The 20,543-nt window shown below is 40.3% G+C and overlaps 1 protein-coding gene across 6 annotated transcripts in view; it reads left to right on the top strand.

Annotated features, from left to right (window-relative positions):
• MRPS27 (mitochondrial ribosomal protein S27) overlaps positions 1-19,656 on the top strand; it is a 106,623-nt gene extending 86,967 nt beyond the window's left edge. For 4 of the 6 annotated variants that reach the window (XM_030798078.1, XM_030798076.1, XM_030798080.1 and 1 more), the window contains 6 exons: positions 840-918; positions 2,501-2,616; positions 6,703-6,805; positions 8,887-9,029; positions 15,281-15,514; positions 18,038-19,656. In XM_030798078.1, the coding sequence (XP_030653938.1) occupies positions 840-918; positions 2,501-2,616; positions 6,703-6,805; positions 8,887-9,029; positions 15,281-15,514; positions 18,038-18,277 (915 nt within the window). In that variant the 3' untranslated portion in view covers positions 18,278-19,656. The remainder of the gene's footprint in view (positions 1-839; positions 919-2,500; positions 2,617-6,702; positions 6,806-8,886; positions 9,030-15,280; positions 15,515-18,037) is intronic. The other 2 variants (XM_030798081.1, XM_030798077.1) reach the window with 1 other exon arrangement.
• The last annotated feature ends 887 nt before the right edge of the window (positions 19,657-20,543 follow it).

Here is a 20,543-nt window from a genome sequence, read left to right as displayed (position 1 = left end):
GGACAAAAAACCAAACACAGCGTGTTCTCACTCATAGGTGGGAATTGAACAATGAGAACACATGGACACAGGAAGGGGAACATCACACACCAGGGACTGTTGTGGGGTGGGGGGAGGGGGGAGGGACAGCATTAGGAGATATACCTAATGCTAAATGACGAGTTAATGGGTGCAGCAAAACAACATGGCACATGGATACATATGTAACAAACCTGCACGTTGTGCACATGTACCCTAAAACTTAAAGTATAATAATAATTTTTAAAAAAATTTAATTCCTAAATATATTATTTTTTTGATGCTAAAAAAAAAAAAGAAATCTGAATTCTCAAGTATTCAGTTGTATGACACAACATTCTAGAAACTTAGTAGCAAATATTTGTTGGCATATTTCTTGGGACCTTAAAAGCCAGGCTAAGAACCAGAAAATGCTATGTAATGTCTGCTTTCTCATGAGAGTCTGTTTTTGCATTGTTATTCATACTTTATAAAAAGAGTCACTGAACCAGTTAGGGGGGTTGTGTGGGTTTCTTTTTTTCTTTTTTCTTTTATTTTTTTTAAGCTATGATGAGGTGTTAGAATTGGAGCCTTAGTTTTTACATATCAGTTGTCTTATATCAGACACCCACTCACAACTTTCTCACCCTGACCAACAGTTCCAGTTACCAAACCTCATGAGTCATGGCTTCTGTTTCACTGTCACAGATGCTGTAAAATGATAGTCAAATATTTTAAAGCTAATAGTGGCAAGTTTTATTCTGACTAATATATAGGCATATATTACAGACTAAATTAGATAATTTTCTCTTTTTTTCCTGTTATGTTCATTTTCATTATAGGTTCAATATGGAATTTTTCCAGATAACTTTACATTCAATTTACTGATGGATTCTTTCATAAAGAAAGAAAATTACAAAGGTAAGAAATTAAGCCCAGATTCAGTGTTTATAGGGCTTCCAGCTCCCAAAGGGAGGTGTACAAATGTAGAAACTTCCCCTTTTTTATTTCTTAATAACATCTCTTCATTACTCTTTTAGTCAGAAAAGTTTTGATGATTATCATTTATGCAAAATTTTTAAAAACATTATTTTTGTTAAGATAGAAAATATCAAAGTACATAAATGATTATAGAGGAAAAGTAAGTTAATTATATAGGCCAATCTAATTTCACTTCCCAAACTGACTGAAATGCAGAATATAAATAAAGGATAAAGTAAATTTATTTTTCAAGTGTAATTTTGGATTCAGTAATGAACAGTTAACAGAAATGAGATTTTTTTTTTCAACTGAATTTTTAGCCTATGCTCTTTTAAAATATTACTGGCTTATTTGTTTATGTAAAAGAAAATCCCTTCCAGGTTCTTATTTTTCTACTGACTTATTAGATGACGACCTGATGTGCCTATCTCAGTTTCCCCATTTGCAAAAAGAACATAGAAATTCATGCCTATGGCCTCATTCAGAACCATGACAACATGTGCAAAACCAGCTGGCTAGCAACAGCTGCAAATCAGTGCTATTTTGTAGTTATGAATATATGTAAAAATTGGTTAAAAAAATAATTCAGTAAGTGAAAAACATTTGTTGTGCTTGTGATATGAACAGGCACTTCATTTTAAGCCATTGTTAATATTCTCTGCTTTACCACCAAATAACTACAGAAAGGAAATTGTTTGACTTGATTTTCTTGGCCTCCATCTATGTTGTAGAATATCAAGGGAAAATAAAAATTGTTTAAAGCCTGCTCTCCAGGCTTTAATGACCAGCATTAATGTGCAAACAAGTATTTTATGTTACATGTTATACTCAGGGGCTTATAATTTATGAATGAGCATTTCTCATTCCCTTCCAACAAGTATTTTAAACTGAGCCTTATTGTCCTTTTTATAGTCATTATTTTGCTTTCTTTGAAATAACACCTGAGATTTAGGGTTTCCTTTAGCATTTTTGTCCTCTTCTGCCTTAACAGTGAGAAGGTACCAGAGCAGAGAATAGGGCAGTCAGACCAACCTTCTCTGCTCTGCCTGTCAGGGTGACCTTGAGAATATATGTGTCTCCTTTATGCCTTAGCGCTTCTAGCTGATAGACATGATGCCTTAAACTTGCATCACAGTTTGAGCCATTTTCATTTGTATTATCTGGTTGAACTGTCCAAAATTCTCTTGAAGTAGGTGAAGCAAATAGTATTTTATCATTATGACGATGATACTGGAAGCCAAGAGAAATGAGTGGTTTATTTAATGTCCTTCAGGACGTTGGTGCAGTAGAACCTGATTTAGTTCGTTCTGGTATGTAAAATAGAAGCTAAAGGCTGAGGAAAAACCTTGTTTGTGGAAGAACTAGGGCCAGAGCCTGAGCCCGCATATTTTACTTCTTAATTCTGCATTGTTTTTTTTTTTTACCATGCCCCACGTTTTAAGAGTGTTTATAGTTAAATAGAGATTTGGTAATATTACCTACAACTAATTTCCTCTCATTTTTACTTTCATCTTCTTGTTAGATGCTTTATCTGTGGTTTTTGAGGTCATGATGCAAGAAGCCTTTGAAGTGCCTTCCACCCAACTTCTCTCCCTCTATGTTTTATTTCATTGTCTGGCAAAGAAGACAGACTTCAATGTAAGTGATCTTCCCTAAAGCAGTTATTAAGAACTTTAGAAAAGGCAAGCAGGGGCTTGCTCTCAAAAGCTAGAAAAAGGTGTCTGCAGCTCTGTGGCCAGGCACAACCAGGAATGTGTGTTTATTGTATACATTTTGGTTACTGGTTTCTAACAAATGGAATTGGAGGTTCTTCCACTTGAGAGAATCTCAAAAGAAAGTCCTTGTGCATATTTTGAAACTTGAGCTAGGCTGAGTGCACCTCAGACATTCAGAAATGGGTCATTGGTAGTCATTGAGAGCTGGACATGGCATGTCAAAGAGGCATTGAGGCAGCTAACGTTGACCGTTACCTGGGATATTAAATACTAATTATTTCATTTGTATCAGTATTTTCCTAAGGTTTCTCTAGGGCAGTTCCGTTTTGGAAAGTCTAGAATATCAAGTTTTGGTTTCAGGTCTTAAGTTCGCATATTTAATCATTGCTTATTGTTGTCCTAAGAATAACAATAGCAATAACTGATATTTTAAGTAGCACTTACTTTACACCAGGCTATGTTCTTGTTTTAAATGTATTAATACATTTAATTCTCACAACAACCCTAGGCAGATAAGGAGACTGAGGCCTAGAGATGTTACAGAGTAACCCCCCAGCTAGTAGGTAAGGAAGCCACCTGGTAAAGCCAGTCAGTCTGCCTCTGCCATCTGCCCTTAACCTCAATTGTAAACATCAAAAAATCCCAGTTTGGGTAGGTACTGAAGAGGTCATTTAGTCCAGCCCACATTCTAAAGAGTAGATGGCATGTTATGCCTTTCTAAGATGAGTGTCATAGTCTTATGATATACCCCACATTCCTTATTAATTCATTAAATATACTATATTGAACACATACAAATTCCATACATTGGCAAGTGCTAGTTATATAATGGTGAGCAAACATTTTCTGCTTACGATTTAGGAAGAACACAGATGTTTAAACAAAACAATCACACAGATATAAAACTATGACTATAATGAACACTGCAAAGGAGAAATCTATGAAAAGACTATATTATAGGGAGTTTTCTCTGTATTTTAAACTTAAATTGGTTAGGAAGGGCTTCCTTAAGGAAATACTTCTTAGGTTACTATTGAAGGATGACTGGTAATTAACCGGCTAAGGAGGGGAAGAACAGTCCAAAAAGAGGAAATTTCATGTGCAAATGTCCTGTGGCAGAAAACTTAGCAGAAATGGGCTGGAAGAAGATAGTCAATGTAGTTACAACAGAAAATGGTAGGGAGGACATGGGGTGAGATAGGGTTGGAGAATGTAGGCCATACTAAGCCATTTTGTGTTCATTCTAAAAATAGTGAGAAGCCCTTGAAAAGTTAGAAGCAGAGGGCATATAATAATCCAATCTGTGTTTTGATAAGGTCCTTCTGGCTGTACTGTGGATAAGCTATCAGAGCAGGGCAAGGATGGCTATGGTCAGACCATCTGAGAGACTACCATGAATCTGAGCAAGGGATAATGGTAGCATAGAGACCAGGATATGATGCAGTTAGAGAGTAGCCAATGAGCATATTTGGAAGGTAAATAACAAGATGAGGCAGGGAAGCAGGGGTCACATATTCTCTCCTCAGTTTCCGACTCATATGTCTGGATGGAAGGGGTTCCATGTGTTGTTTGCAAAAGGGAACTTTGGGAAAAGACTGGATGTTATGAGACAAATCATTAATGTGGCTCTGAACATGTTGCATTTTGAAATTCATTTGAGACAGTCACGAGATTTCACCAAGGAACTGGGGGCTTAATGGAAAGATCTGGACTGGAGATACAATTTTGGAGACTTATACATCCATGTGTAAATGTTTGCAAATGAGCCAGAAAGCAAAAAGAAGGGAAATCAGGAATGTGTTGGATCACAGAATCCACAGGAAGAGATGGTCTACTATGTAGAATGCTTCCAAAGGGGTAGGGTAAGATGAGGAATAAAAAAAGTTCATTAAATGCATTAGTGGCATGGGAGGCACTAAATCGTAACCTTTGTTTCCATATGAGTAATGGAGCAGGAAACCAAATTGGAATGGATTGTAGAATGATTAGAGGTATAGACAACTCTTTTAAGACGCCTAGCTATGAAGTGGAGAATAAAGCGGGGAAGTTGGGAGAATGAGGATTTGCTTTGTATTAATGGAAGAGGCAAAGCATAAAATGGAAAAACTTTGAGGGCATTGATGAAACAACACCTGAATTAGTCCATTACAGTGTCTACAATAGAAATTAAAGGCTTGGGCCAGGAGCAGTGGCTCATGCCTGTAATCTTAGTACTTTGAGAGGCCAAGACAAGAGGATTGCTTAAGGCCAGGAGTTTGAGACCAGGCTAGGCCTCATCTCTACAAAAATTGAAAATAAAAAAAATATTAACCAGGCATGGTGGCACATGCCTATAGTCCTAGCTACTCAGGAGGCTGAGTTGGGAGGATCCCTTGATCCCATAAGTTTGAGGTTACAGTGAGCTGTGATCACGCCACTGCATTCCAGCCTGGGCAGTAGGGCAAGACCCTGTCTCCAAAGAGAAAAAAAGAAAAGAAAAGAAAAGAAACTAAAGGCTTGGAAGATAATCTGTTAATTTATGTTGACACATGAATAGCTTCATATAAGCAGCAGTAGTTCCAGCAGTCCCAGACAATGATCAGAAAATTTCTAAGACAGTCATTGGTTTGTTTTCATTCTTCTTTTTTGAAGTCCTTTGGAAGAATCACCATGCCAGTCACTGTCACCACCCTTCCTCAACTCCTAACACATCAAAGGTATCTAGTGCTTAGATATTTTAGTGTTCATTTGGCTTTAACCCCTACTACAGCCTGATACTGTAGCTCCTGTTTTTCCCTACGGGGGGAAAAAAATATTTGTAAGGCTCCTTATTTATTATTCGCCGGCCCCACTTTTCATGCAGTTTTAGGTGGGGAAAATCAAACTTCTTAGAGTGGTTTCCTTTTGAAAGTAAAATGACCTGGTTTTTAATTACCAGCTCTTTTATTTACCTGTGCTGCAGAAGTGCTTGGGGGGTGTTGTTTTTCTTCTGAGGTCTTTGCTTTTCTCAAAGACTGGAGAGCAGCCTCAAGAAATGACACTTGTATTGCACAAAGCCTACTCACAGTAAAGAGGTTTGGGTGCCTATGAACATCTGGGGTGCCTCACTTGCCCGTGGCTGTAACTGCAGCCTGCAGACATTATTCATTCTCTGCTTCCTCCCTAATCTCTTGGTGCAGAGACCAGTGCAGGGCAACCTGAGCTTAGTGTTCTATGTTTTGAAGCCAGAGTTAGGGCTCCAGCTCTGTCCAGTGTATACTCATGTGGCACCAAGAAGATCAAATCCCACTGGGGAGTTGCCAAGGCTCTCCCCTGGCCACATTGCCAGGAAGTCCTCCAGTCATCGTTGTTACTAGTCTGCAGCAGATTTAGCAATGCTTGTGTTTTTGCCCTTTGTTTCCCCCATGTCTCTAAAGACTTCACTTTCATTAAAGCGTAATTTTGCACCGAGCTGAAAGAAACGATCACTGTTTCTGATTGCCTAATTTGTTTTTGAGAGGCACAAATCTATCTAAAAGCAATTTAATAGTGGTATTTATTCTAACACTCTGAAGGAGAAGTCTTATCATTGCTAAATTGTTTAAAATTCAAAAGCTTGTTCCATCAGGCCACAACAGTATGAGTGATTGTGGGGCTGACAGCATGTTGAATCTATTGATTGTCTCGAGTGTTGGTTTAAAGTGTACTCTTTATTTTTGTTTTGTTTTGCTTTTCTGATTGTAAAAGAAATGCTTATTCATTGCCAAATATTTGGAAAATAATAAGATATACACGGAATAAAACCAAAATTGCTCATAATTTCACTGCCCAAAAATCCATTAACATATAGGGTATTTCTTTCCTATATTTTTCTTTGACATAAGTACCTTTTAATCCCCAAATTAGGATCATAATGTATATATAGCTTTGTTCTTCTTCTTTGTTTACTTATTGCTGTAACACGTTCTTTTCCTCGTGTCATTAAAAGTCACATTTTTGTATAAAGTACTCATTGCTTAGATGGATCATGATCTGGTATATTCTGTTGCAGTGGGAAGAGGAGAAGAACTTTGGTGCATCCCTATTGCTTCCAGGCCTAAAACAAAAGAATTCAGTGGGTTTCAGTTCCCAGTTGTATGGCTATGCACTACTTGGTAAGCTAATGATTCTTACAAATACTGTTCTTTATGGTCAGAATTGTTGCATTCTTCCAGTTCATAATAAAATTGTAATTTGATTTAAATTTACCAGTGAAATCCAATTAGCCTTTGTTTTTAGACATAAAAATAGACCTTGGTGGCCTTACAGTTACTCCATAAGAGAGTAAAGAGGGTTCTTAAAACCTGCCATCACTGGCAAAGCAAGAACTAGTTCTGGTGGATATAGGTAATAACATTCAGTGGTAATCAGTCTGAAGAAGGGATAAAGAAAGGGATGTTCTGGCCCTGTTTAGGGAGACTAGCCAGTAGAATCTTTTCCGGTATTAACAAAGATCTTTCTGTCTCTTTAGATCTAAAGTCCAGAAGGTAAGAAATTAAGAGTTAGAGTTGAACTTGTATCTTTGGTATTGTTTTCGGGTAAGGGAAGATAAACTAAGAGCACAAGTAGTAGCACTTCAGGAAAAGCGGAGTGGTTCATGGGTACCATGTGATTGCACCAGGAGGTGCAATGGTGGCTTTCCTCTTGTGCCCTGATTGCATGGAAAATCAGACAGGTTAAGAGGACAAAGCCTTCTGAAGAGTGGCCTCGGAACCTGGGTTGTGTGGAATCTGGGCAAATAAGATTCAACCTCAATGTAACGTTGTCCTGATTTACAGAGGTTTATTAAATTTATGTTATTTCATTACTCTCCCATCGTATCTTAAGTTGTTAGGCATCTCTCAATTATACATTGCTTCTGCTTACCTTTTTTTTTTAAAATCATAAAGTTATAGCAGTTTGACTGCTTTTGAAGTTAATCTTTGCCAACAGAATGTAATGTGTTATTCTTGGTGCTGATTCTGATATAATAACTCAGAGGAACTTCAGAGTTTATTGACTGTCTATCAGACTAACAAAGGAGTTGACCACTCTTTTTAAAAATCATTTTTTCCTTATTTGCCACCTACTTTTGATGTTGATTTACATGTATTTTCCTTTGCTTTCAGATTAGCATTCAGGACTGTCATACAGCCTGAATTGGTCAGAAGTGACAGGGCAAAGAATACGTACTTTGTTATGGTTTGTGAGCAGAGGCCCTGGTTCTTTGTGATGGCAGCCATCAGATCAGAAGCTCTTTGCTCTCATTGTGTCATTTGCCATGCAGCCTCACTCAACCCTGATGGAAGCAGCTGCCCAGAATGTAACTGTAGTCCAGCCCCAAGCACCTTAAAGGTCTAAAATTAGCTGTCGCCTGATAAGCTTTGTCTGTTTGTGTCCTACTCTGGCTTTCCCAAATCCTCCTTCCCAGGAAAGATAAAAGAAGGTGGATTTAAGACTGGGCAGCTCAAGGTGACTTTAGTCATTAGTGCAGATAGGTTCTGTGCCACAGGAATGCAGACAGCCATCTCCCTACCAGAAGACCCTGCTGTCTAGAGTCCACATCTTGAACTCCAGGTGTGATGGCTTGAGGTACCCAGAGAAACATTCACGTCCAGAGATCCAAAAAGATCATGAGAACTCTGTGATTTTAAAACTGATGAAACTCAAAGGAAAGAAGGGAAAGATGAGGGGTTTTTTTCATAAGGATTTTTGTGTTTTGAAGGATTTCAAAAAATGACAAACATTTCCTAGCAGGGAAGGTTGTCGGATGTTGACAAAATTTTCACAGTAGGAAAGTTGTGAGATTTCTTTTTCTGGGGAAGATTTTGTTCTTGAAACAAAAATTGTATCTCAGTTGACTTGTTTTTTAAGGATATCCTTACCTGGAGCCATATATGTCAGCCTCTCAATTGTCCTCAGCCCAGTGGTTTATATATACATCCTCATGAAAATATCCACCAGCCCAAATGAGAAAGAAGAAAAGCAAGTTCATGTAATTTTGCATTACAAAATGGATACAGTGAATTTTACCACATTCATCATTATCCATCTGAAGTGTCACCGGATGAGATGAGTCTCTTGGTACAAATTTAAAATGATCCTTCTCTATTTCTAGAGCTGCCAGGTGAACATTCACTTGGGCCTTCAGGTCTTCAGTCCTAGAAATGGTAGGAAGACATGGCTGAGCATTCTTTATTGTTCTTTTTGGCCACAGGGAAGGTGGAGTTGCAGCAAGGGCTATGGGCTGTGTACCACAACATGCCTCTGATATGGAAACCAGGCTACCTTGACAGAGCCCTTCAAGTGATGGAGAAAGTGGCTGCCTCGCCAGAAGACATAAAGCTGTGTAGAGAAGCGGTATGTTCTTCAGCTCTAAGGCGTGAGATTTAGCCATCTGTTTCCCATAACCTGAGCTTTAAATTTGTTTTCATTGTCTTTCCGCTACCCCTACTTCCTATATTTCTGTAGAATAGGTACTTATCCAGTTGAAAAAATGCAAAACCACAAACATTTTCCATGCTCCTGACCAAAGGCACTAGAAAATATTAACATTGATTTATAGTTCATTGTCAAGGAAAGAAAAACTATTCCACTGCCTCGTCCCTCACCTCCTTTACCAAAAAAAAAAAATCTCAGTGGGAACTGAAGAGAGGGTAAAATTTCATTTTTTTTCTTTTTTTTATTATTATTATTATTATACTTTGAGTTTTAGGGTACATGTGCACAATGTGCAGGTTTGTTACATATGTATCCATGTGCCATGTTGGTGTGCTGCACCTATTAACTCGTCATTTAGCATTAGGTAAATCTTCCTAAAGCTGTCCCTCCCCCCTCCCCCCACCCCACAACAGTCCCTGGAGTGTGATGTTCCCCTTCCTGTGTCCATGTGTTCTCATTGTTCAGTTCCCACCTATGAGTGAGAACATGCGATGTTTGGTTTTTTGTCCTTGCGATAGTTTACTGAGAATGATGGTTTCCAGTTTCATCCATGTCCCTACAAAGGACATGAACTCATCATTTTTTATGGCTGCATAGTATTCCATGGTGTATATGTGCCACATTTTCTTAATCCAGTCTATCGTTGTTGGACATTTGGGTTGGTTCCAAGTCTTTGCTATCGTGAATAGTGCCTCAGTAAACATATGTGTGCATGTGTCTTTATAGCAGCATGATTTATAGTCCTTTGGGTGTATACCCAGTAATGGGATGGCTGGGTCAAATGGTATTTCTAGTTCTAGATCCCTGAGGAATCGCCACACTGACTTCCACAATGGTTGAACTAGTTTACACTCCCACCAACAGTGTAAAAGTGTTCCTATTTCTCCACATCCTCTCCAGCACCTGTTGTTTCCTGACTTTTTAATGATGGCCATTCTAACTGGTGTGAGATGATATCTCGTTGTGGTTTTGATTTGCATTTCTCTGATGGCCAGTGATGATGAGCATTTTTTCATGTGTTTTTTGGCTGCATAAATGTCTTCTTTTGAGAAGTGGCTGTTCATGTCCTTTGCCCACTTTTTGATGGGGTTGTTTGTTTTTTTCTTGTAAATTTGTTTGAGTTCATTGTAGATTCTGGATATTAGCCCTTTGTCAGATGAGTAGGTTGCGAATTTTCTCCCATTTGTAACCCCATGTAGTCCTGAGGGACTACATAGCTTTTTTCCCCATAAAAGTCCTCAAGAAATGAATCTGGGGACCAGAGATGGAACCATCTTAAACCATTCTGTGTGAATGTGTCATGCTGATGAGATCTCGGTAGATGTTTCTTTCAAAGTTCTAAGGTGTTCACTTTACCAGGACGAGAACGCTACTCTCCCACCAGCCCCAAAGCTCATGCCTCTTGGTCACCTAGGACCCTTGATGGTATGGGGTTGCTGGAACTCCAGGAGACATGATGTGCCTTACACCCCACAGGCAGCTGCAGTGTCTGCTCCTGTCCAAACAGCTTTTACAGCCAGTGTGAGGCCTGAGAAGGACATTGACTGTCTTGTTACCATGGAGTAAAGGTTACCGTAGAGCCATGTATTTATTTTTTCTTGACTCTGGTTGCTAGGGTTCATCCCTTGGCTTTCATTTCATTCCTGAGGTGATCAGGTCTGGTGCCTGTCCTGTCACCTTATACTTATGTCTAGTGAATTATTATGCTCTTTGCCAGACGTTTATAACAAAGGATATACATTTCTCACTATACTTGTTTTAACCCTGCTATAGTCAGTACTGGTGATTGAAAACACAAAATTATACATAAATCCTTTGCCAGGGAAATACGCCGTCCAATCTCAGCCAGATTCGCATTCTTTGCATTCTAACAGTAGAAAATGAGTTCACATGTCAGCAAGAATGTGCTATGTGTCCAGTTTGGATGTGATGTATTAGTGGCATTAAAAGGCCTTGGCGTATTTTTAGGATTTCTGTTCTGATATGACATGGACAGGATTAATTGGTTTCAGGTAGGTGTTTCTACTGGCCTTGCTGTTGTTAATATCCCATTTCTGATTATTAGGCCCTCTGTGGGTCAAGGGAGATATACCTCAAAGTGAAAGTAGAGGGGAGAGGGGTCAAAACAAACAATGTTCTATTTTTTTTTTTTTTTATATTATACTTTAGGTTTTAGGGTACATGTGCACAATGTGCAGGTTTGTTACATATGTATCCATGTGCCATGTTGATTTCCTGCACCCATTAACTTGTCATTTAGCATTAGGTATATCTCCTAATGCTGTCCCTCCCCCCTCCCCCAACCCCACAACAGTCCCCGGAGTGTGATGTTCCCCTTCCTGTGTCCATGAGTTCTCATTGTTCAATTCCCACCTATGAGTGAGAAGATGCAGTGTTTGGTTTTTTGTCCTTGCGATAGTTTACTGAGAATGATGTTTTCCAGTTTCATCCATGTCCCTACAAAGGACATGAACTCATCATTTTTTATGGCTGCATAGTATTCCATGGTGTGTATGTGCCACATTTTCTTAATCCAGTCTATCGTTGTTGGACATTTGGGTTGGTTCCAAGTCTTTGCTATCGTGAATAGTGCCGCAATAAACATACGTGTGCATGTGTCTTTATAGCAGCATGATTTATAGTCCTTTGGGTATATACCCAGTAATGGGATGGCTGGGTCAAATGGTATTTCTAGTTCTAGGTCCCTGGGGAATCACCACACTGACTTCCACAATGGTTGAACTAGTTTACAGTCCCACCAACAGTGTAAAAGTATTCCTATTTCTCCACATCCTCTCCAGCACCTGTTGTTTCCTGATTTTTTTAATGATGGCCATTCTAGCTGGTGTGAGATGGTATCTCACTGTGGTTTTGATTTGCATTTCTCTGATGGCCAGTGATGATGAGCATTTTTTCATGTGTTTTTTGGCTGCATAAATGTCTTCTTTTGAGAAGTGTCTGTTCATGTCCTTTGCCCACTTTTTGATGGGGTTGTTTGTTTTTTTCTTGTAAATTTGTTTGAGTTCATTGTAGATTCTGGATATTAGCCCTTTGTCAGATGAGTAGGTTGCAAAAATTTTCTCCCATTCTGTAGGTTGCCTGTTCACTCTGATGGTAGTTTCTTTTGCTGTGCAGAAGCTCTTGAGTTTAATTAGATCCCATTTGTCAATTTTGGCTTTTGTTGCCATTGCTTTTGGTGTTTTAGACATGAAGTCCTTGCCCACGCCTATGTCCTGAATGGTATTGCCTAGGTTTTCTTGTAGGATTTTAATGGTTTTAGGTCTAACATTGAAGTCTTTAATCCATCTTGAATTAATTTTTGTATAAGGTGTAAGGAAGGGATCCAGTTTCAGCTTTCTACATATGGCTAGCCAGTTTTCCCAGCACCATTTATTAAATAGGGAATCCTTTCCCCATTTCTTGTTTTTGTCAGGTTTGTCAAAGATCAGATAGTTGTAGATATGCGGCATCATTTCTGAGGGCTCTGTTCTGTTCCATTGATCTATGTCTCTGTTGTGGTAGCAGTACCATGCTGTTTTGGTTACTGTAGCCTTGTAGTATAGTTTGAAGTCAGGTAGCGTGATGCCTCCAGCTTTGTTCTTTTGGCTTAGGATTGACTTGGTGATGCGGGCTCTTTTTTGGTTCCATATGAACTTTAAAGTAGTTTTTTCCAATTCTGTGAAGAAAGTCATTGGTAGCTTGATGGGGATGGCATTGAATCTATAAATTACCTTGGGCAGTATGGCCATTTTCACGATATTGATTCTTCCAACCCATGAGCACGGAATGTTCTTCCATTTATTTGTATCCTCTTTTATTTCATTGAGCAGTGGTTTGTAGTTCTCCTTGAAGAGGTCCTTCACATCCCTTGTAAGTTGGATTCCTAGGTATTTTATTCTCTTTGAAGCAATTGTGAATGGGAGTTCACTCATGATTTGGCTCTCTGTTTGTCTGTGATTGGTGTACAAGAATGCTTGTGATTTTTGTACATTGATTTTGTATCCTGAGACTTTGCTGAAGTTGCTAATCAGCTTAAGGAGATTTTGGGCTGAGACAATGGGGTTTTCTAGATATACAATCATGTCATCTGCAAACAGGGACAATTTGACTTCCTCTTTTCCTAATTGAATACCCTTTATTTCCTTCTCCTGCCTGATTGCTCTGGCCAGAACTTCCAGCACTATGTTGAATAGGAGCGGTGAGAGAGGGCATCCCTGTCTTGTGCCAGTTTTCAGAGGGAATGCTTCCAGTTTTTGCCCATTCAGTATGATATTGGCTGTGGGTTTGTCGTAGATAGCGCTTATTATTTTGACATACGTCCCATCAATACCTAATTTATTGAGAGTTTTTAGCATGAAGGGTGTAGAGGGAAATTTATAGCACTAAATGCCCACAAGAGAAAGCAGGAAAGATCCAAAATTGACACCCTAACATCACAATTAAAAGAACTAGAAAAGCAAGAGCAAACACATTCAAAAGCTAGCAGAAGGCAAGAAATAACTAAAATCAGAGCAGAACTGAAGGAAATAGAGACACAAAAAACCCTTCAAAAAATTAATGAATCCAGGAGCTGGGTTTTTGAAAAGATCAACAAAATTGATAGACCGCTAGCAAGACTAATAAAGAAGAAAAGAGAGAAGAATCAAATAGATGCAATAAAAAATGAAAAAGGGGATATCACCACTGATCCCACAGAAATACAATCTACCATCAGAAAATACTACAAACACCTCTATGCAAATAAACTGGAAAATCTAGAAGATATGGATAAATTCCTCGACAAATACACACTCCCAAGACTAAATCAGGAAGAAGTTGAATCTCTGAATAGACCAATAACAGGTTCTGAAATTGTGGCAATAATCAATAGCTTACCGACCAAAAAGAGTCCAGGACCTGATGGATTCACAGCCGAATTCTACCAGAGGTACAAGGAGGAACTGGTACCATTCCTTCTGAAACTATTCCAATCGACAGAAAAAGAGGGAATCCTCCCTAACACATTTTATGAAGCCAGCATCGTTCTGATACCAAAGCCTGGCAGAGCCATAACCAAAAAAGAGAATTTCAGACCAATATCCTTGATGAACATTGATGCAAAAATCCTCAATAAAATACTGGCAAACCGAATCCAGCAGCACATCAAAAACCTTATCCACCATAATCAAGTGGGCTTCATCCCTGGGATGCAAGGCTGGTTCAACATATGCAAATCAATAAATGTAATCCAGCATATAAACAGAACCAAAGACAAAAACCACATGATTATCTCAATAGATGCAGAAAAGGCCTTTGACAAAATTCAAAAAATGCTCTATTTTTAAATTTACTTCCTAAGTCACAGAAATCACCTCATTCAAATGAATTTCATGTATGCATCTCTGGTCTTTGCCAGCAGCTTATGTGGATTACACTGATTCTTAATTTATAGATACCATGTGAGCCAAAAATCTTTCTCTGAGGGGGACCCTTGCCTGCATCCAGAGGCTTTAACATACACTTAAAATGGCCTTTGGTTGATTCTGTTCTGTAATTGTCTATCCCTTTGTCCCAAATCCAAACTGACTGAGAAAGAAAGACATGGAAGTGGGAGGTACTTTAGTGCCCATCAAGCATAATTCCTGGATTCCTGTCTGGCTAACTAAAAGCGAACTTAGCTGCCATTGTGTGGATTCACTTATACAAATAATTCGTAGCTCGCTTATTTGGCATTTTGTTGTTTTGTCTTTGAGACAGGGTCTCACTATGTCACCCAGGCTGGAGTGCAGTGGTGTGATCATGGCTCACTATAGTCTCCACCTCCCAGGCTCAAGCAATCTTCCTGCCTCAGCCTCCTGAGTAGCTGAGACCACAGGGGTGCACCACCATACTTGGCTTTTTTTTTTTTTTTTTTAAGTGATGGAATCTCCCTGTGTTGCCCAGGCTGGTCTCAAACTCCTGGGCTCAAGCAATCCTTCCACGTCATCCTCCTAAAGTGCTGAAATTACAGGCATGAGCCACCATACCCAGGCTAGCTTGCTTATTTCTATTTGTTTTGTACTGTTTTCCATGCCATCTGATAGGGTGTTTATAATGTGAAAAAATATAACCATTTATATTTCCTACAATTTTATAAGAGAAATCTTTTCAGTCTTTTAGAGCTCATTCTTCCTTTCTTTCGCCTTCTCCAGCCTTTCTTCACCATGTGCTTTTGGGCCATAAAACATTTAGTTGCTGACCCTCTTTCTGCTCCACAGCTCGATGTGCTGGATGCAGTGCTGAAGGCTCTGACTTCGGCTGATGGGGCTTCAGAGGAGCAGTCCCAAAATGATGAAGACAACCAGGGGTCAGAAAAACTGGTGGAGCAGTTAGACATCGAGGAAACAGAGCAGTCCAAGCTTCCTCAATACCTGGAACGATTTAAGGTGAATCATAGCAGAATGTGTCTCTCTTAGCAGTGCATAAAACACACTTCTCTCCTTTGGTGATGGACAAGCATTCTTTCTGCATCAGTGTCACACAAAGAGGCATTAAAAACTGACATCAAAAATTACATTTTTATTGCTTTGCACAGGAAGCAGTCTTAAAAGAAACCAGTGGAATTTTTATGCCCCTTTTTGTACTTGAGCTAATCGGTCACAGTTTTGTTCACTAAGGTAGCATGTCATTACCCACTCATTCCTGATATGCGCCTGTCGGCTTGCCTCCTCATAGCCATAACCTGACTCCCACCCCAGGTGGAAAGTATCTGGCCATTTCTCCATCTTGCATTAAATGTGCTTGATAACCTAAAAACCCAGTTAGACACTATAATGCCACATTTGAGTATGTAGAGATAAGACATGGGTGTCTTTCTTTGCTCATCTTTGGCAGCTTTGTGTTGTTCTCTTGTGCTGCATAGAAGCTATAAACAGTTTGCACTGTTTCTTTCCAGAACAGCCCTGAGCACTCAAGCTACCTTTGGTAGCTTCTAACTCTGTACATCCCAAAATGCTCTGTGATCAGTGTCAGGAAAGAACCGTGTTCAGTGTTTGAACTCTTGGCTTCTTAGCTGCTTTGATTCTTGTCTAGTGCAAAGGGGGAAAAAAATGCTGTCAGAATGGGAATTCTTTGTACAGCAAAAAACTTTCCCACTTATTTTGTGTGACTTTTGTCATTTTGGTACTGATAATATGTAAACTTTGCTAGATTATTATGTTTAAATCTTTTCAGTAATTAGAACCTAATTCCCAGTGTTGTAAGGGGAAGGCTGTTGTATTTTTAGCAGCAATTTCTCCCAGTACTTCTATAAAGTCATTACTCAACTTCCCTCTTATAATTTGAAACTGAGAAAGAAAGATTAATCGATATTCCCAAGGTACCCAGAGAACTGGCAGTATAGCTGGGATGAGAATTTGCATGCCTGCCCCTTCAGGCTCTTTGCTTAACCTTGTGTATTTAGAAAGGCTAAAGAAAAAAATCTCCTTAGCCCCATATATTATGATTCATTGCATTCACATTGACCAAGGTTGCCACACCATTCTTAAAAATTAAAACTTCCTTCTCGTTTCTTACCTACTTTGCCCCAGAGAATAGAAACCTGTGCCTGCATTAAGTTCTCAGCCCTCACTCCTCTACAAATGTATTTTTATGAAAATTTTAAAAAGGCAAGTATTTATTGACTACTAACTGTGTGTTGGGCACCAGTGCATTTCTCCTCGCGAGAGCTCTGGATGCTAGAGACTACCTTTCTCATGTTAGATGACAGCAAAGCTGAGAAAAACTAGCCCAGAGTGACTGACTTTAGATTTGAACAAAAGTTTGCCGACTCGTAGTTTAGTCCTCATTCTGGTGTCCCAAGCTGTCTTGTTGGCCTTGAACCCCACATGAAGAGCGTTATCAGAGAGAGATCATTTTCGTTTTACATTTCCTTTTCTTCCTGTTGCCTGATTTTTATTAGTCAGAGGTCATTTGTTTGGGAGCCATTTTTATATGATTGACTCTCACACTATGCCTCTGGCCCCTCCTGGAGCCTAGGCACCCTGCCCACCCCCAATCCTGTTAAGCAAGCCTCCTTTCCTGTGCCAATGAGTGGCATTTGTTAGTGGAACATGGGGATGTGTGGTATAAGCTATAGCTGGCCCCGTAAGTGGCCCTCTCTCTAATGAGAGAGTACATCTTAAAGTACTTAAATAGATTAATGTTTTTAATACTTACTTCTCCAGGAACACAACACCAACCAAACCAAGCTGCCATTTCAGATGGAGCTGTAAGCAGGCAATACGTAAAGACTGACCTGCAGTCTTAGAGTTCCTAAGACCCAGTGCAGTGGAGCACAGCAGGTGGACCCTTCTCACGGTGCAGACACTCAGGGGAGCTATTCCTTGAACTGATTTCCATCTGTTGAGAGGAACGCCAGAAAGACAAATACTTGTTTCAGTTATTCTGAAGGCATGTGTATGGTTGGGCTTGATCCAGTTATCAGATGCCCCTGCCATTTTGTTTGCATATTAGAATTCTTATTCTTGGAGTTCGCTGCTTGGTTTGGTTAGGTCAGGGTGGAAACATAGATTTGTTAGAGGCTGGCCATCTTTGTGGTTTAAAACAAGAAATTACACAGGGAGACACAGCATATGGAGTTCCATTTACTGTTCGTGAGTGAAAGGGGAGAAATCACATGTGGTGCATCTTAGCAAAATTGCCGAGCTGAAAAAAAAAAAACAAAAGCTAACAGCACCTGGACGAAAGGCAGCATGACCGTTTCCCAACAAAATGGTTTTTTTCTACCAGCAAAATGTGTGGTTATTTTGCAGGTGACTTCATTCTGGGACACTAGAATGAGAACTAAACTACGAGTCAGGAAACTTTTGTTCAAATCTAAAGTCAGTCACTCAGGGCTAGTTTTTCCTCTTTGTATCTTTCTCTCACTTCTCTACCTTTCTTCTCATTTTTCCCATTGTTACCAACAGGCCTTACATTCTAAGCTTCAGGCTCTGGGCAAAATTGAGTCAGAAAGTCTTTTAAGTCTGACCACCCAGCTTGTCAAGGAAAATCTCTCCACCTGTGAAGCAGAGGACATCGCCACCTATGAGCAGAATCTGCAGCAGTGGCATCTAGACCGTGTACAGTTGATCCAGAGAGAACAGCAGCAGAGGGAGCAAGCGAAGCAGGAGTACCAGGCTCAGAAAGCAGCAAAGGCATCTGCCTAATAGGGTCCCCCAGGGCCCCACCTCTCTCACAAGAACTTCACTCAACCCCATGCCAGGACTCAGCAGTGGCCTGGACAACAGCCTCAGCTTGCTCTACCCATCTTCTTTTCTTAAAGCAGGCTTTGTGCCCTACATGGCAAGGCACCATGACTGCCCATCGAGATCCCAAGAAGGGCTGTGGAACTATGCAGGTGGCTAGTGGTCAGACTGAAGTCACCAGCTGAATACCTTAAGGAGGACCTTGAGGCTCATGATGGAGTTCTTGGGGCACAGGGATTAGTTATGAGCATTAAAGTTCCTAAGACCCAATGACGGTACTGGGAGAAACCAAGGCTGAAGAGTCAGGTTGAAGCACAGGCTTTTGTTTTTTGTTGTTTTTGTTTTTTGAGACAGAGTCTCATTCTGTCACCCAGGCTGGAGTGCAGTGGCGCGATCTCGGCTCACTGCAACTTCTGACTCCCAGGTTCAAGCAATTCTCCTGCCTCAGCCTCCCGAGTAGGTGGGATTACAGGTGCGTACCACCACACCTGGTTAATTTTTGTATTTTTAGTAGAGACGGGGTTTCACCATGTCAGTCAGGCTGGTCTCAACCTCTTGACCTCAAGTGATCTGCCCGCCTCAGCCTCCCAAAGTGCTGGGATGATAGGCGTGAGCCACCGCGCCTGGCCAAGCACAGGCTTTTGAATGGTCTCCCTCTCCCCAGCCCAGGTACATGAGGCCAAGGTGAACTGTGCATCCTGAGACCTTGTGTCCCTGAGTCTCCTCTCTGAGTGCAAGCTGCACTGTGAGCTCGCTGTGGGATACTCACACATTCCCACATTCTCCTTTCTGCCACATCTCGCCCTTCTGGACCTGCACTGGGAGAAATTCAGGACAGGAGTGAACTCAAGGCCATGCACTCACTGGATTTCCATTTTTAGGCACCCATAGGGACATTTTTAGGATGTAAGTTTTTGAGGAGAAAGCTAGTTCTAGCATGAAGCCTTTTGGATTGGCTACTCCATCGTGTTGGGGTAACATTTTTTTTCCAATTTTTTTTTTCCAAAACATCGTCTCAGCTCATTTATCAAGTAGTTAAAATGAGCCTTTTTTGCATACACAGAGGCACACATGCGCGCGCACACAACTTGTGAACACACATTTCTGTTGAAGTTAGAAAAGGAGAAATGGGTTGGGGCTTGAAGTGCATCAGAGGTATGAATGTTGTAAAACTGTCAGGAGATGGAAAATTCCTTTCTGAAGTTTCTCTTCTGTGAAAGGGGTCAGGGCAGATTTTGCTTACTATGTAGTGTTGCCCTTAAGTACAGTGGTGTAATTTTATTCAAGATTGTGCTCTTCTGTCAAAAACCTCTGGAAATAAATGTTCTGGGATCATGTTAGTATACTCTTTGGAGAAAGGGAGGAGGGAGAGGGACTCATTATTGTTACTATGATTTTGAGGAGCGTACTTTAAACCCTCCCCCATTAAACTATGGGATTTATTGTAATAATGATAACTGCCACAACTAATATTTATTAAGGACTTAACTGTAGGCTGAAAACCCAAGCAGCCCCATGAGGGAGGTACCAGTGTCCCCATTTTATGAAACCAAGCAGCTCTCCTGCTGCTCCTCTCCCTGCCTGTGGCCTCCATATAGAACTGCAGTTAGGATCCAACACAGGGCCCTTTAGACTAGCAAAGCTGCTGAATCTCTTACTTAGGTAGAGGGCCTTGACCAAAAGTCAGTTCCAACATTTTGGTTTACCATTGACAGGAGTTTTTCAGCCACTCTCTTATTACGTTAAGAGGAACATTCAACACAAACAAAAGGGCAACTTTTGCCCAGTAAATTAATGATGGTCACAACATCAAGTATCTGGTTAAGGCTTTGGCTCATCGTTTTGCCTTCATTTTTCCTCCCCCTCCAGCCCCAATGCACTTTACTTCTCTTCTTCACCAAAAGAGACCACTTCTGCCACTGTACTGTGGTCCCACAGGAATTTCCATGTTCCCTCCTCTTCAGGATTCCTTCCACAGTTGTGCCCCATTTCTCAGGACTCTTGGAGTCTTTCCCCTCCAAATATTCTGCGCTTTCCCCATGTCCTTATCTCCTGAGCTATAGGGTACTCTCCCGCCTTCCTTCACAATTGGCTCTTCCCAATACAGTTGTCCTTTGTCCCTTTCCCTGATGTCATCTTCCATATTTCTTCCATGTGGATGGAGAAACTGCTCTTGGTGCCCTGGCCTCTGGAGGTGACTTCAACTGGATCATCTCCCAGTAACAAA

Source organism: Nomascus leucogenys, chromosome 18 (genome assembly GCF_006542625.1).
Source record: "Nomascus leucogenys isolate Asia chromosome 18, Asia_NLE_v1, whole genome shotgun sequence".
Lineage (NCBI taxonomy): Eukaryota > Metazoa > Chordata > Mammalia > Primates > Hylobatidae > Nomascus > Nomascus leucogenys.
Note: the sequence above shows the minus strand (reverse complement) of the source record. Positions and strands in the feature narration are given on the sequence as shown.